General features: G+C 40.9%; 1 protein-coding gene across 2 annotated transcripts in view; it reads right to left on the bottom strand.

Moving 5' to 3' along the window:
* The window catches only part of nkain4 (sodium/potassium transporting ATPase interacting 4), a 43,272-nt gene that overhangs the window by 12,872 nt on the left and 18,013 nt on the right, over positions 1-12,387 (bottom strand). For both annotated transcript variants that reach the window (XM_020629593.3, XM_020629594.3), the window contains exon 4: positions 7,563-7,763. In XM_020629593.3, coding sequence (XP_020485249.1) covers positions 7,563-7,763 — 201 coding nt within the window. The remainder of the gene's footprint in view (positions 1-7,562; positions 7,764-12,387) is intronic.

Here is a 12,387-nt window from a genome sequence, read left to right as displayed (position 1 = left end):
CTTTGTTTCATGTCACCATTCTTCAGCATCATTTTCAGCCACCGGAGGAATCTTCTAAAAAAAAAAAACCCCACTATATTACCTGCCTTACACCAAACAGCAGACAGAAGTTATGAACAACCACCCGAAACAAAGTGGGACCGTAAATCCCCTCAGGCGTTGGTGGAGACCAAAATCAAAGCCAGATGGAGAGTGAATATTGAAAGTTAAATATCCAGGCGTCTGGAAACAAAGATGCTAGAGAAAGAATGATTGCGTAAATACAGAAGCGTTCGCTTAAAAGTCAGCCTTGTCAACTGCAAAGGTGTCAGTATTGTGTTCACACCTCTTCTGTGTTTAATGATAATATCTGTGTGGCAAGTGTTTTCCATGATGACGGGGCTAGAATGTACCTCATATGCACAAAAACACCACAATCTCACACTGCGAGTACATAAGTCAGTGTACACCGACACAGTGCTGAGAATAGCCTGTGGAACTGGCAGATGGCTGTCATCGACTCAGAGACAGACACTGAGAGACAGTATCTCCACCCAGCCAGCCAGCCATCCATCCATCAGTTGGCACTTTGCCATGCCAATTAAAGCAGCGTCGGGCCCATTGCCCTATTCGCACACTGGGTACACAAACACAAAACCCAGGGGGGTGACTGTCTATGTGTGGCGGCGGCTTTTTACACAACATACACTCCACCTTTAACTTAAATCATTAGAGCAACAAAGACGACGCGCAGTTTGTCACACTCTCATCTCTATCATCTGGGGTTTATTGTATTTTTCTACATGTAAAATACGTTCAGTCTGTATTGAAGTTCATCCAGATGTAGATTAAATGTTTTATGTATGAAACTCAGGTGTCTGGTAGAAAAAAAGGAACGGGTCGGCGGCTGTGTGGCCTAGATAAGATCCATAACGCTTTCTCATTTTCTCTCTCACTCCATTTCTCTCTCTCTCTCCAGTATCTAATTGCTGCACTCACCCTGTCCATTACTGCAGCGTCAAAATAGAGATGAATTAGCATATGCAAAAAGCCAGAGTCAAACACAAGACGGTGCTAACAGCAGGGGGCACAACGTGATTGCAACTGAATTGTGGGTTTCCCCCTGTAAACGTGTGCACAAAGCATCTGCACATGAGTTAATATTGATGCATGAGTGAACGTTTCATTTTCATAATGGGCTCTGAATGCTGGGGTCTGGGACTGAGTAGAACAGTACAGCTAATATGTCACAGCAGAGGCTATTGAGTGATACAATTGAGTTTCCAAAGACAGGAACAAAATAAAGATTTTTTTTTATTATCTACAGTAAATACATTCTATCACAGCAGCAGAAAAGGAATAAAACATAACAGCAACGTAAATCAGAACCTTTGTGTTTCTCCTATCAAAGCATTGTAATGTGAAATCATTATTCTTATGAATATTTATTTCTGTTCATGTTTGCATTTAAGTCCCACCACAGGCTGATCTTGAACCGATTAGTTCCCAGTTTTCTTTTTCTATGGCTCCAGTACATTTAATGTGATGTACAGCGAGTTGATAAGAGCGGAGAAGTGATCACTTGCCGGCTTCTTGCTGGAGGCATTTCTGTCCTTAGCCAATATAGGTCAGTGTTCTCAATAAAAAGTGACAACTCTGCATACACATCCATGTATATTAAATGCTCTTAAATCACGTTCATTAATCCACACGTACGCACACACACACACACACACACACCGAGTAACTTCGCTTTCTTCTCTGACTTCCTCCTGTCACTTCAGGAGTGTAGGGATCATTTTAGAGCCTAATGTCAAATTAATTAAGCTCATAAAGCCCCCGCCTGTCCTTAGAGGCTCGATCTCAGACTGTCTGTGACGACGTGCAAGACTTTAGCTAACTCATTTAGCTGCCAGTCATTTACTGCAATCGGCACTTTTTCTCACTTTTTTTTTTTTTTTACTTTTTCTCTACATCTCACTATTCACCCTTTTTTGGTGCAGGTTTAACTGTATGTGCTGCCCTCCTAGCTGTCTGCAGATTGTCAAACAGTTATCTGGACAACTGATAAGAAAGCAGGAAGGCAAAAAAGTCGGGCATAAAAAGTTCATTGCTGGATGTGCAAAAACATCAAAAGCAAAGTGTGCCTCTAGTGGGCCTTCATTTACTATTTAGTCTGATGTACAGGAAACTAAATGGGGCTATTTGTGATAGTGCAGCATTATCTGGGCTTTTTTTTCCCTCTCAGATAATGAGGGCGTAAAGTAGTTCAAGGCTCAGTGTGTTCATGTGTGTGAGTGAGCGAGTGAGAAAATGGCCAGCTGCAGAGCTAGAAGAGAAGGTTGCTCGTATTAGCATAGGCTAATGAAGGTCAGGGTGGTAGTGAATGTGCCAGTCCAGAAAGACACAAACACCTCTGACAACGCAGCAGCGCCACGAGCAGCGGTCAATTATACTTGACTGTCTTCGATGATTACAAAGTGCCATTCTTCTCAAATACAATTACAAAAAGTCAGGTTTATATCCAATAAATATTTATAAACAACTTCATCCTTATGGTGAAAAATATTTATTTTTTGTCTAAAATATCAAGTTAATCTACTTATCAGTCAATGGTCAGAAAATGTTATCAACAGTTTCCAGCAAAGATTTGTTGTAGCTGTTTCTCTGGTGACAAGACTGAGACCTAAAAGCTCTTTGAGTCCTTAAGATTCTGAAGTGTGCATGTTAAGAGGCTATACGCTCTGCTCATATGGTGAGGCAGAGCAGATACGAGGTTCACCTTTATCTGCATTCAAAAGCTTATTCAACACATTTTGGAAGTGTTTACCTCATGATGATCCATTGGACTACATTTAATCTTAAAGAGGAAAATAAAGATGCAAACAGAAATGAGATGGCAAATCATTGAATTGATCTCCAAAAACAAAATCACTTCAACCGCCAAACAAGGTCCTTATAGTGACTTATTGTGAATCAAACTCAAGGTGATCACGAAAGTCGTTTTTAGGAACGAAATCTGGGAAATGTGAATGTCTGCATGAAAATGTCCAACAATGGACGGATCTTGAGATATTTTACAGGATGAGTGTGGTCACTAGGATTCATCTTCTGAGGAACATGAACGTCTGTAAAAAAAAAAAAAAACAACAATAGCAAACAAAATATTTTGATGAGATATTTCTATATGTATCAGACTAACTGACCCAATCTCAGACTGATACAGCCTTCATGTAAAACACTTGTTATACCTGCTGGTTTACTTTGATTTATATTGTAGTAAAAGGAATATTTTTGCATGCAAGATGCCTCCTTGGGTGTGGGAAATGTATTGATTTCTGACATCTAATTTGATACTAATCGTTAATAAGTAACTAACAGATTCATCTGTAATTCAATAACCGTTGATTATGTCTGCCTGTTTTTAAAAATCATTTATACAAATTTACAGACTTTTCCTGTCCACTTTAGTTGTGTGCAGCGATGGACATCTTAGTCGATCTACGAGCACACACACATTATATCGATCGTGGCTCAGTGTCGGGAGAAAATTCACTAAGTGTAATAAAATGAAAGGAATTGGTGGGTTAAGTACATCACATGGGAGAGCAGGGAAGAGGGGGTTGGTGCCGGTGTCGTGTAGGTTAATTACGCAGGACACTCTGCCTGTCGACATGGCAAAGGCTTCTCTGCACAAAATGAGATGTGTGTGTTTGTGTGTGTGGGCAGCTGCATGTTTTAATGACAAAACATGATGAGATAGGGTCTGCAGAGACCACATCCACCTGTTTTTCTCCACCAGCCCCCCTCCTCCAAACAGGAGCATGCACACACACAGATCTATACAGCTTTAATAAGACCACATGGGGTTGTTCAAGTATCTATGGTGCTGATTTGCACTTTCCACATCAAATCACAAAATGCTGATGTCCAAAAAAAACTGGACATAAAGACACTAGATGCAAATCATGCAGAAATATGAACGATGTGAAAACAACCAGAGCACACTCCACAAGCAAGTATACTCGAAGGTTTACTATTCTTCTAATATAACTTGTTTGCCATGTCTTAGCTCCCCTTGGTATTCTCTTCCTTTACTCTCCAACTCTCAGAACTTTTAAAAAGACCAAATATTAGAGTTAAATTAATCTCGGCAAAATCCATTTCTCTGCAAAACAGTTTAACAATTAAAGCTCTTGGCAGACATCCTTTGAAGTGAAATGTGGGGTGTTCACGTTTTTATGATATGCGGCGAGTAGCCTGACACAATATTCAGTGGCCTGCTGGAGACTAATTCTCTCCTCTGGACTTTGGGATTTTCTCTCCCCCCTCTTATGTGTTCTTTGGCAGAAACCAGCAGGCCTAATAACTGCTCACTACTGCATCGCAAGTCTTTTAATCCAGGGATCTTTATAATCCCTTCAAGCAGATGCTGTAAAACTTACAGAGCAGTTACACAGCAGTGTCAGTGCTGACATATTGCAGAATGGCTTTTTTTTTTTGTTGTTGAGAAAATACATTCTCAACTCCCATTTGAAAGATTCTGGAGAAACTGATGGACTTCAAATATGAAAACATCAAAGGTTCCTGCAGTTGGCTCCCCATGAGAAACATACAAACAGAAGAAAACATCAATTATTATCAATGCTGGCTCTGGTAGTTTGAAAAAAAACCCAACAACAACATGGACTTATCAAAGCGAGCACCCTGACCTTTTGGATAAGTGTGGGGGTAGTATGGGTGAGGTGTGGCCTTTCTGTTTTCACGCAGCTGAACTGAGTGAACCTGATGTGCCACAAAACCTGAACCAGACCCTCGAGGTGAACACAGCCCCAAGCCCCAATATTAATCCCTATTCACACACATGCACAACACTTAGTAAAAGGGAGAGAGCTGATGTGTGACCACAGCAGGTAACATCCAGGGAAACTCACAGTGGTTTAGTGGGTGGGCTTGCCAGTATGTTCTTCTTCACTCTTGTGCGCAGACTACAAACGTTTAGGTTCAATAACACATGGCTTTTTTTTTTTTTTTTACCAAGGCTCACCTAATGAGACCCCCGCTCCACGCCTGACAGGGATAACATGCTGCTGATAAGGACATTTCAGAACAAGCACCTCTGGGAGACTTTAGAGGCAGGCTGCCTGAAATCTTATAAAACTAATTCAGGACTGTATGTGGGAAAACAGAGGGGACCTCTCTAATCAACCCAGGGCTGTTAAATCTGTGTCCCCCCCCATGGTATCCTTAGCTCTGATTTAAGCTAAACAAGCTGCACTGACTCGAACACAAACAGTTAACATGACAGCGCTGTCTTACCAGACAAAGCAAATATGACAGTGAATGAGAAATGCAGAGAGAAAGAGGGAGAGAGAAGTGTGTAACCATTTTTGTCATAAAACTTGCTGAGAGTTTGATCGACATTCAGGTCAAACAAGGTGAAATCCAGGCAGGAAAAGGAGACAGGAAGAGAGGCAGAGATGTGAGATTGTGAAATGGGGAAAAATAGAGGAGAAAAAAAGAAGAGGAAATGAGTGATGGAACAAGAGAATGACGCAGGCTGTTCTTTTTCCCCTAATATCAACTTCCACACAATCCCCCCAAGTGCAGGTTAACCAGGGAATAGAGAGGCAGCAGAAGAAAGCATTGCCTGTGGCAGCAATAACCTCCACTAAATGATATGATGTCTGTCTGTGTCTGTGTGTGTGTGTGTGTGTGTGTGTGTGTGTGTGTGTGTGTGTGTGTGTGTGTGTGTGTGTGTGTGTGTGTGTGTGTGTGTGTGTAGCTCTGACAACCCTCCAATAGCTCGCGCAGCTCCTGCAAGCGTGTAAGAGTTATGTCTACAGATGTAAACTGAATATCTCATCTTCTCTTTCTATCTAACTACCTGCCGTCTCACTGGAGATGTTTTCTCAGACTTCACTGTTTTATTTAGCAGCTAAGACAGCGCACAGTTGAAATAAAAGAGCAGACAGGATGATGGGAGGATAAAAAGAGAGGGGAAAAGAGTGGATTTTTTTTTTCCACTTACAGAGGAATCAGTTATTTTTATGACAGCAGCAGAAAACTAAAGCCACGACCTGTATTGTTGGATGGGTGGCTGAGATGGGTTTCAGTGAAGAAAAGGATAAGGGCAGACATTGAGCAAAATATTCCCCTTAGTGATGGATCAATGAATAATACATGACGCCAGTTTGAAAAGGTTTGCTCCTCTTCAAGCTCATCTGTTAAACCTTGGGAGTTACTTTTTTGACTGGATGTTGCCTGCAGCGGCAATATCAGCAACACGAGGCTAACGTTACCAAATCTAAAGCTTCACTTCTGCTCTGATCCCTTTTCAGCTCATGATGAATCTGAGCAGACAGATGACAATGATGCCCAGCCAATGGATCCCCATTTTTCATCTTAATGAAACATGCTCCTTGAAGCCCAAACTAAATATTTAATGGCCTCTCACATCGACCTTGAAACCCTCTTTAACAGAGACAAAAGGGACTCACTTTCTGTCTTCTCTTTTCATTAATTCCTTCAACTCACTCTTTTCTGTCTGGCAGAGGAAAAAAAAAGGGACAAAGCAAAATGAGAGTGGGCATCTTTCCACTTTCCTAAAGGGGGATCTGCTTCGACAACAGCATGTTTAGAAGTGCAGGACAATTGTTTACATCTCATTTGGAGGAATGAAAGTCCATTTCAGGTGAGGAATACACAACTGTACTGCCTGTAGTGGAGAGGCTGATGAGGTTCAGTCAGAGAATTGGGGCTATGAAGTGAGGTCAGTCATTTTATTACCCTTCTCCAAGGGGGTGATGGGATGAATGGTTCAATCCAGCGCTTCTCCATCTTGCTACTTCTCTAATCTACCACATAATCTACATTCACTGTGCTCCCCCAGATGTAGATTTGCTCAGGATTAGGTGTAAAAAAAAAAGAAGAAAACTAACATGACTCTGAATGATGAAGCTGCTCTCATTAAATCCTTTTTGCAAAGTGACAATGAGTTTAAAAAAAAAAAAAAAGGTTTGCATGTTCTACACACTTTGCAACAGAGACAAAATGAGTGTAATTGAATGTTACTGTGAATGTCTGAACCCAAGTACCTGCTGTTCTGGCAAGCTGAGAGAGCGTCCTGGCCCCTGTCCAATGAGAGGTGAGTGAGTCGAACATGAGTGTGTGCAAGTGTGCAAGCTGGCAGGATGTGAGCATTCATACAGAGCTGTATAAAGAGGACAATAACAGTCCCTCCAGTGTTTGAGTAACCTGTTAGCAGCTGGCAGGTTGGATTCTCTGCCAGACTAAACAACGGATCAATTTTTCATTCAGCGACCGGGTCAGAGGAAGGGAGGCCGCGATAGATAAAATATCAGAGGGCTGTTGATTTATAGATTTATAGATAACAGGTTTATTGAGAAGAATGTTTGAAGGGAAACAAAAAGTCACTTTCTTTTCCATACTTTAGCTAACACCCTGCAGTGAATGGGTGAGATGTGCTCCTGTTAAGTGTGTAACATAAGGAGTTCCCGTGACATGTGAATAGTTTCATGTGTGTCAGTAGAGTCCTGTTGGCATAAACAACTTGTACTTACTGCAACAAGAATCTGCGCGCTGCTATGCACCACCTCGATGTACTGGTAGTCCATGAGGCAGCCCATGACGGTGATGTAGGAGTGGCTCTCTGTGGTACGGACCCCCGGAGCCTGTGGCATCTCTCTCCTCACACAGCCCGGCCCATGCTCGCTCCACCAAGAGTGATGAGCTGAGATGTTAAATGTCAGCAGGTCGCTGTCCTGAAAGGGGAAGAAAACATAAGCGTCTTTATGCTTGGATACTAATAATCTATAGGGAAACCAGAGATGGACCACAGGTGATGTTATTAAGGAGGCAGGGGGCTTTCTCTGGAGACATTCTGCAGATGGAGCCAAGGAGCAAAAGAATTAGGAATTAGTTTCATTATAACTTGCAAGTTTTCGAGATAATTGTTCTTAAGGAGTTCTGCTTTAACCCTTATGAAGTTGAGGTAAAGCTAGCCGTGTTTGTGGAGCTTGAAGTGTTGGAAAAATGGTTTTCATTTGGAACAGCAATGTGTTTGTTTCTCTCTGAAGAAAACCAGTGACTGTGAAGTTTGTGGATTATCTTGAGCTACATTCTGGTGAACAAACAATCCTTTTAAAAGCAGCCAGCACAGAGTTTTGTAACTGGGACATTGTTCAAGGAAAGATATGGTGATGTTCGAATGATTTGCTGTAGACAAATATCTCAAAACCAGGGCAAAATCAAAGTATAACTTTTGCATTGCAAGTTGTCAATAAAGGAATTGGAAATGATAATTAAAGGGATTTTTTTGGTTTTTTTTACATAATAAAAAAAGGTGAACAAACCAGTTATTTATTTGTTCTTACTGAAATTGACAACCCCCTTGAGCTTTATGTTTACAAAGTTTCTGAGAACTTTCATCAGTCTGAGCCAACAAGTTTTTAGATTCAGTTTTGTAACTTTGAGTAAGAGCAGCACTTTTTACATGGAGCTCTTTTACAGCCAGTCGATGTTCAATTTGCACACAGCCATATGAGCCCACACATACAGATGCACAGACACTCACACCAATCAATACCCCAATACAGCAATCTAACCCCGCATCTGCCCCCTCAAGTGACAAGACATACATTATTAACAGAGCCAAATGCTGTCAGGAAAACATCTCTGATTCCTATCATCCCCCACTCACGCTTACATGTACACATGGCCAACACGAAACAACAGCAGACATGAGCAGTCACTGAAGATGAGTGCAACAGGAGTCATGAACAATATTTACAGATTCTAATCGCTTTCTAAGTGTTGATCATGTATCATCTATGTATCATCTCCTTCTGTCATTCTGTTGTCCTCTCAGTCAGGGAAAGCTGAAGGTCAATATGTTGGATTGTGCAGACTAATGACTTGACAGATGCCATTGATTGAGGCCGCAAGCTAGGGAACCCGTCTCTATCCGAGCCGTAGCCGCAGACATGACTGCAGTACGTCAGCGGTCAATAGAAGAAGCTTTTGGCAACTTACTGTCAGGAGTGTAGTTGTTATGCTCCCAATCACCCTGAAGAACAAAATCAATCCCCTCATATCATAGATTCAAGAATAGTCCGCTTACTGCTCAAACCGTTTTCCTGAACAAAAGTTAATACATATTTGTAGTCGAGAGTCCTGAAAACTAGACTGATGAGGCTCTCTGATAAGAGATTTTATCTCCTGATTTATTGTGTCTGAAATATAGAGAACAGAATAAATGTTAGTGTAATCCCTTCCTATATGTCCTCCACTGACTCTAATTGTTTTTTTTTTCATTTTATAAAGAAGTAACAATGTCAAAGATGTTCTGCTATCATTTTCATAGACATATTCTTCTACAATAAAGAATAACAACAGTATCTTTACACTCAGGGAATTGACTGAGTTAATGAGCCGTCACGCTGAACTATCCTTCAGATCCCTCCTTCAGATCACTCCCTTACGCTAACAAAGTTGTCAAGCAAAATAAATATAAATACATAAAATTGGAAACATCTCCAGTAGTTATGTTGACAAACAGAAGCAGCAGTATTTTCTAATTAAATGAATCCCCTGTCATGAAGCATTTTATTGAGTCTAATTAAATGTGCCTGATGATCTCAGGCTGCACACTGGATGAATAGGGGACAGCAGTTCAGTTGTATATTCTGGGGCCAGACCGTGAAGTGCTTTAAAAGTAAATGAGTAAACCCTAAAAATCAATCCTAAAAGAAAGGGACAGTCCGTGTAAGATCGTTAAAACAGGAGCAAAATGTTCTCTCTTCGAAGCTTCTGTTTAAAGTCTTCACAGTGAAAGATTTACCAAGAGTGCAAGTTATCAAGGTCCAATGACTTAAATCTCAGTTTTATCAGCGTTTAATTTGAGAAAATTTGCTAACTTCCATTTCCTAATGTACTGTATGTAAAACAATTACTGATGTCTGAGAGGTTTGGAGAAGCCCTTTGTTCATTTGGTAGATACAGCTGTGTGTCATCAGCGCAGCAGTGAAACCGAATGTTGTGTCTTCGTATAATGTGGCCAAGAGGGAGGGAGCAGCTGTCAACAAATGTCAATGTGAACGTTTCGACTTTTAACAGACTTACATTAAGAGGTCAAAACACTGATCATCACGGTTACTCTGGACTTAAGTTGCTCTCAGTGTTGCACACAGTTCCATTTGAGAATGAATCAATATTCTACACAGTATTTGGTAAAAACCTGCACCAAACTTATTTATTATCAAATCTAAAATATTTTGGAGAGCTCAGATACTGAGGGGCCAAATGACCCAAATAAGGAGAGAATGAAGCCTTTTCATATTCAGACAGTTGCACGCAGACTTAACATGTCCAAAGTCTGTATTTAAGCAGGCAAAGTGATGGCATTGAAAGACTTTGGGCTGTTTAAAAAGGAGGTGTTTGTAGAGTAGCAGGGGTCTGTCGGTCAGTCTGTCTATCACCATGGGGGAGGGGATAAGGGATCAATAGGAGGTGACAGAGCATGTGGCATATGACTCCTACAACCTGCCCCCTCACTTTAGGGCCCTGCCACCCTTCACACCCAACTCACCCACACATACACACACACACAAAGACAGACAAAAATACAAACACATCCTTAGGAACAGTCCTGTCAAAAGCAGTCAAGGCAAATCAGACAGATTGACCTGCCCGTTTTATGATAAAATGTGTTGAGGACCCCTCAGTGTGCCATGTTTGGTCGTGCATGTTCACACAGGGTGTGTGTGTGTGTGTGTGTGTGTGTGCTCCATTAGCCAGCTCTCCTCCTGGCTACCATATGCAGAGCTGGGAGCCCAGGCTGGCTCCATCTGTCGGGTTAATGCCCAGCCCCAGCCCCAAGCAGCTGGCCCCTACAAGCCTCATTATTCTAGCAGGAAACATGCAGAAACACACAAACACACACACACACACACACACACACACGCAGTGACAGGCAGACACACTTGATGGAGCCATGGTCTATCACACAATGACAAAGTCGCCAGAGCTTGGGCAGGTGATGCTGAAATTCATTTTTGGCCGTCTGAACTGGTATGAGATGAATGTTGCCTACATGAACTCATTATTCCTGATGGTCAGGCGGGCAGTTGGGCAAGATAATTATTAAAAGGGGAGGAGAGAAAGGGAGAGGATAAGAGAGGAGGATTTAAAAAAAAAAAAAAAGAAGAGATATGAGTTTGAATTATGTAAATTACATTTTAAAAGATCAAAGGGGCAGTGAGTGAAGTTAAATAAGGGAGAGAAGGTGCGTTGAGAGAGGGTGGTTAAAATGTAGAGGTTGGGTAAATTTGAAAAACATTCACATTTCAATGTTTGAGTGTACAAGGTGGTTTTTTTATAGATGTGTAATTTATCTATTGAGTTGTAAGCTTCCATTTGACACTACATGAAGGTGACTGCCCCCCACAGTTTAGCAGAGATGCAACAAACAAACAATTTAGAGCTTAAAGACATTCTTCAAGTTCAAATTAAACATCTGTGTTGAGTTGTGGCAGTTGCAGTGTGTACTATGTAGACTCTTAAAGGTTGGAGAGTGATTTATTGTGAGGTATAGGATTCATACTATATTACTGTGTTGCAAAGTTCATTTATTATATACTCAAACCGATGGTGTTTATTGGGCTGTATTTGTTACGCCGGGCCAATCCGGCTTGACATATTCTAAAAACAGCATTGCAAGCAGTGCATCACATCTAATTAAAGCTAATGTATATCTTCACTGCTGCTAAAGCTCAAGAAGGCTCCATTATACTTTTATATTTTACAATATAAAATCGAGGAGCAGCATTGCCTGTTGTAAAAAAATAATAATAAAAAAATAAACATTGGCACTAGGTAAGAAATAAATCTGAATATTTTTCAGGAGAAAAACAAACAAGCTCAGACTTGAGGCTTTTTCCTGGCAGCAGAGAGAATTCAGGAAGTATACTCGGCTGAGTTGTTTGTTCTTCTGTCTCGTGACAGCTCAGTGTGTACTAACATGCTTACGCCATGGCCACTAAAACTAACAGGAAAAAAAAAAGTGTGTTCTAAAACATCATCCATTTTTTAAAAGTTTGCTTGCTGTTGTTACCCGAGAGACATTCCTGAACCAAGACGTAACTACATGAAACACTCCAGAGTTTGATAAGTGGACATAAGCACTGTTTATCTTGTTGACTTGTGTAAAAATTGTTTACAGCTTCCTTTTAAATATTCATCCACACGCTGGTCTTGTATTTTCTAGGGCATGCAATCATAACTTACAGATAAAGATGACTTAAGGGAATGTAGAAATTATTTAGTTTCTGAACTAAAAATTTGGTTAAAGGGCAAAACGAACAAAATAGTTTACATACATCACGGTGT

The sequence above is a fragment of the Labrus bergylta genome, chromosome 12 (assembly GCF_963930695.1).
Source record: "Labrus bergylta chromosome 12, fLabBer1.1, whole genome shotgun sequence".
Classification (NCBI taxonomy): Eukaryota; Metazoa; Chordata; class Actinopteri; order Labriformes; family Labridae; genus Labrus; species Labrus bergylta.
The sequence above is the reverse complement of the archived record's forward strand: the minus strand, read 5'-3'. Positions and strand labels throughout refer to the sequence as shown.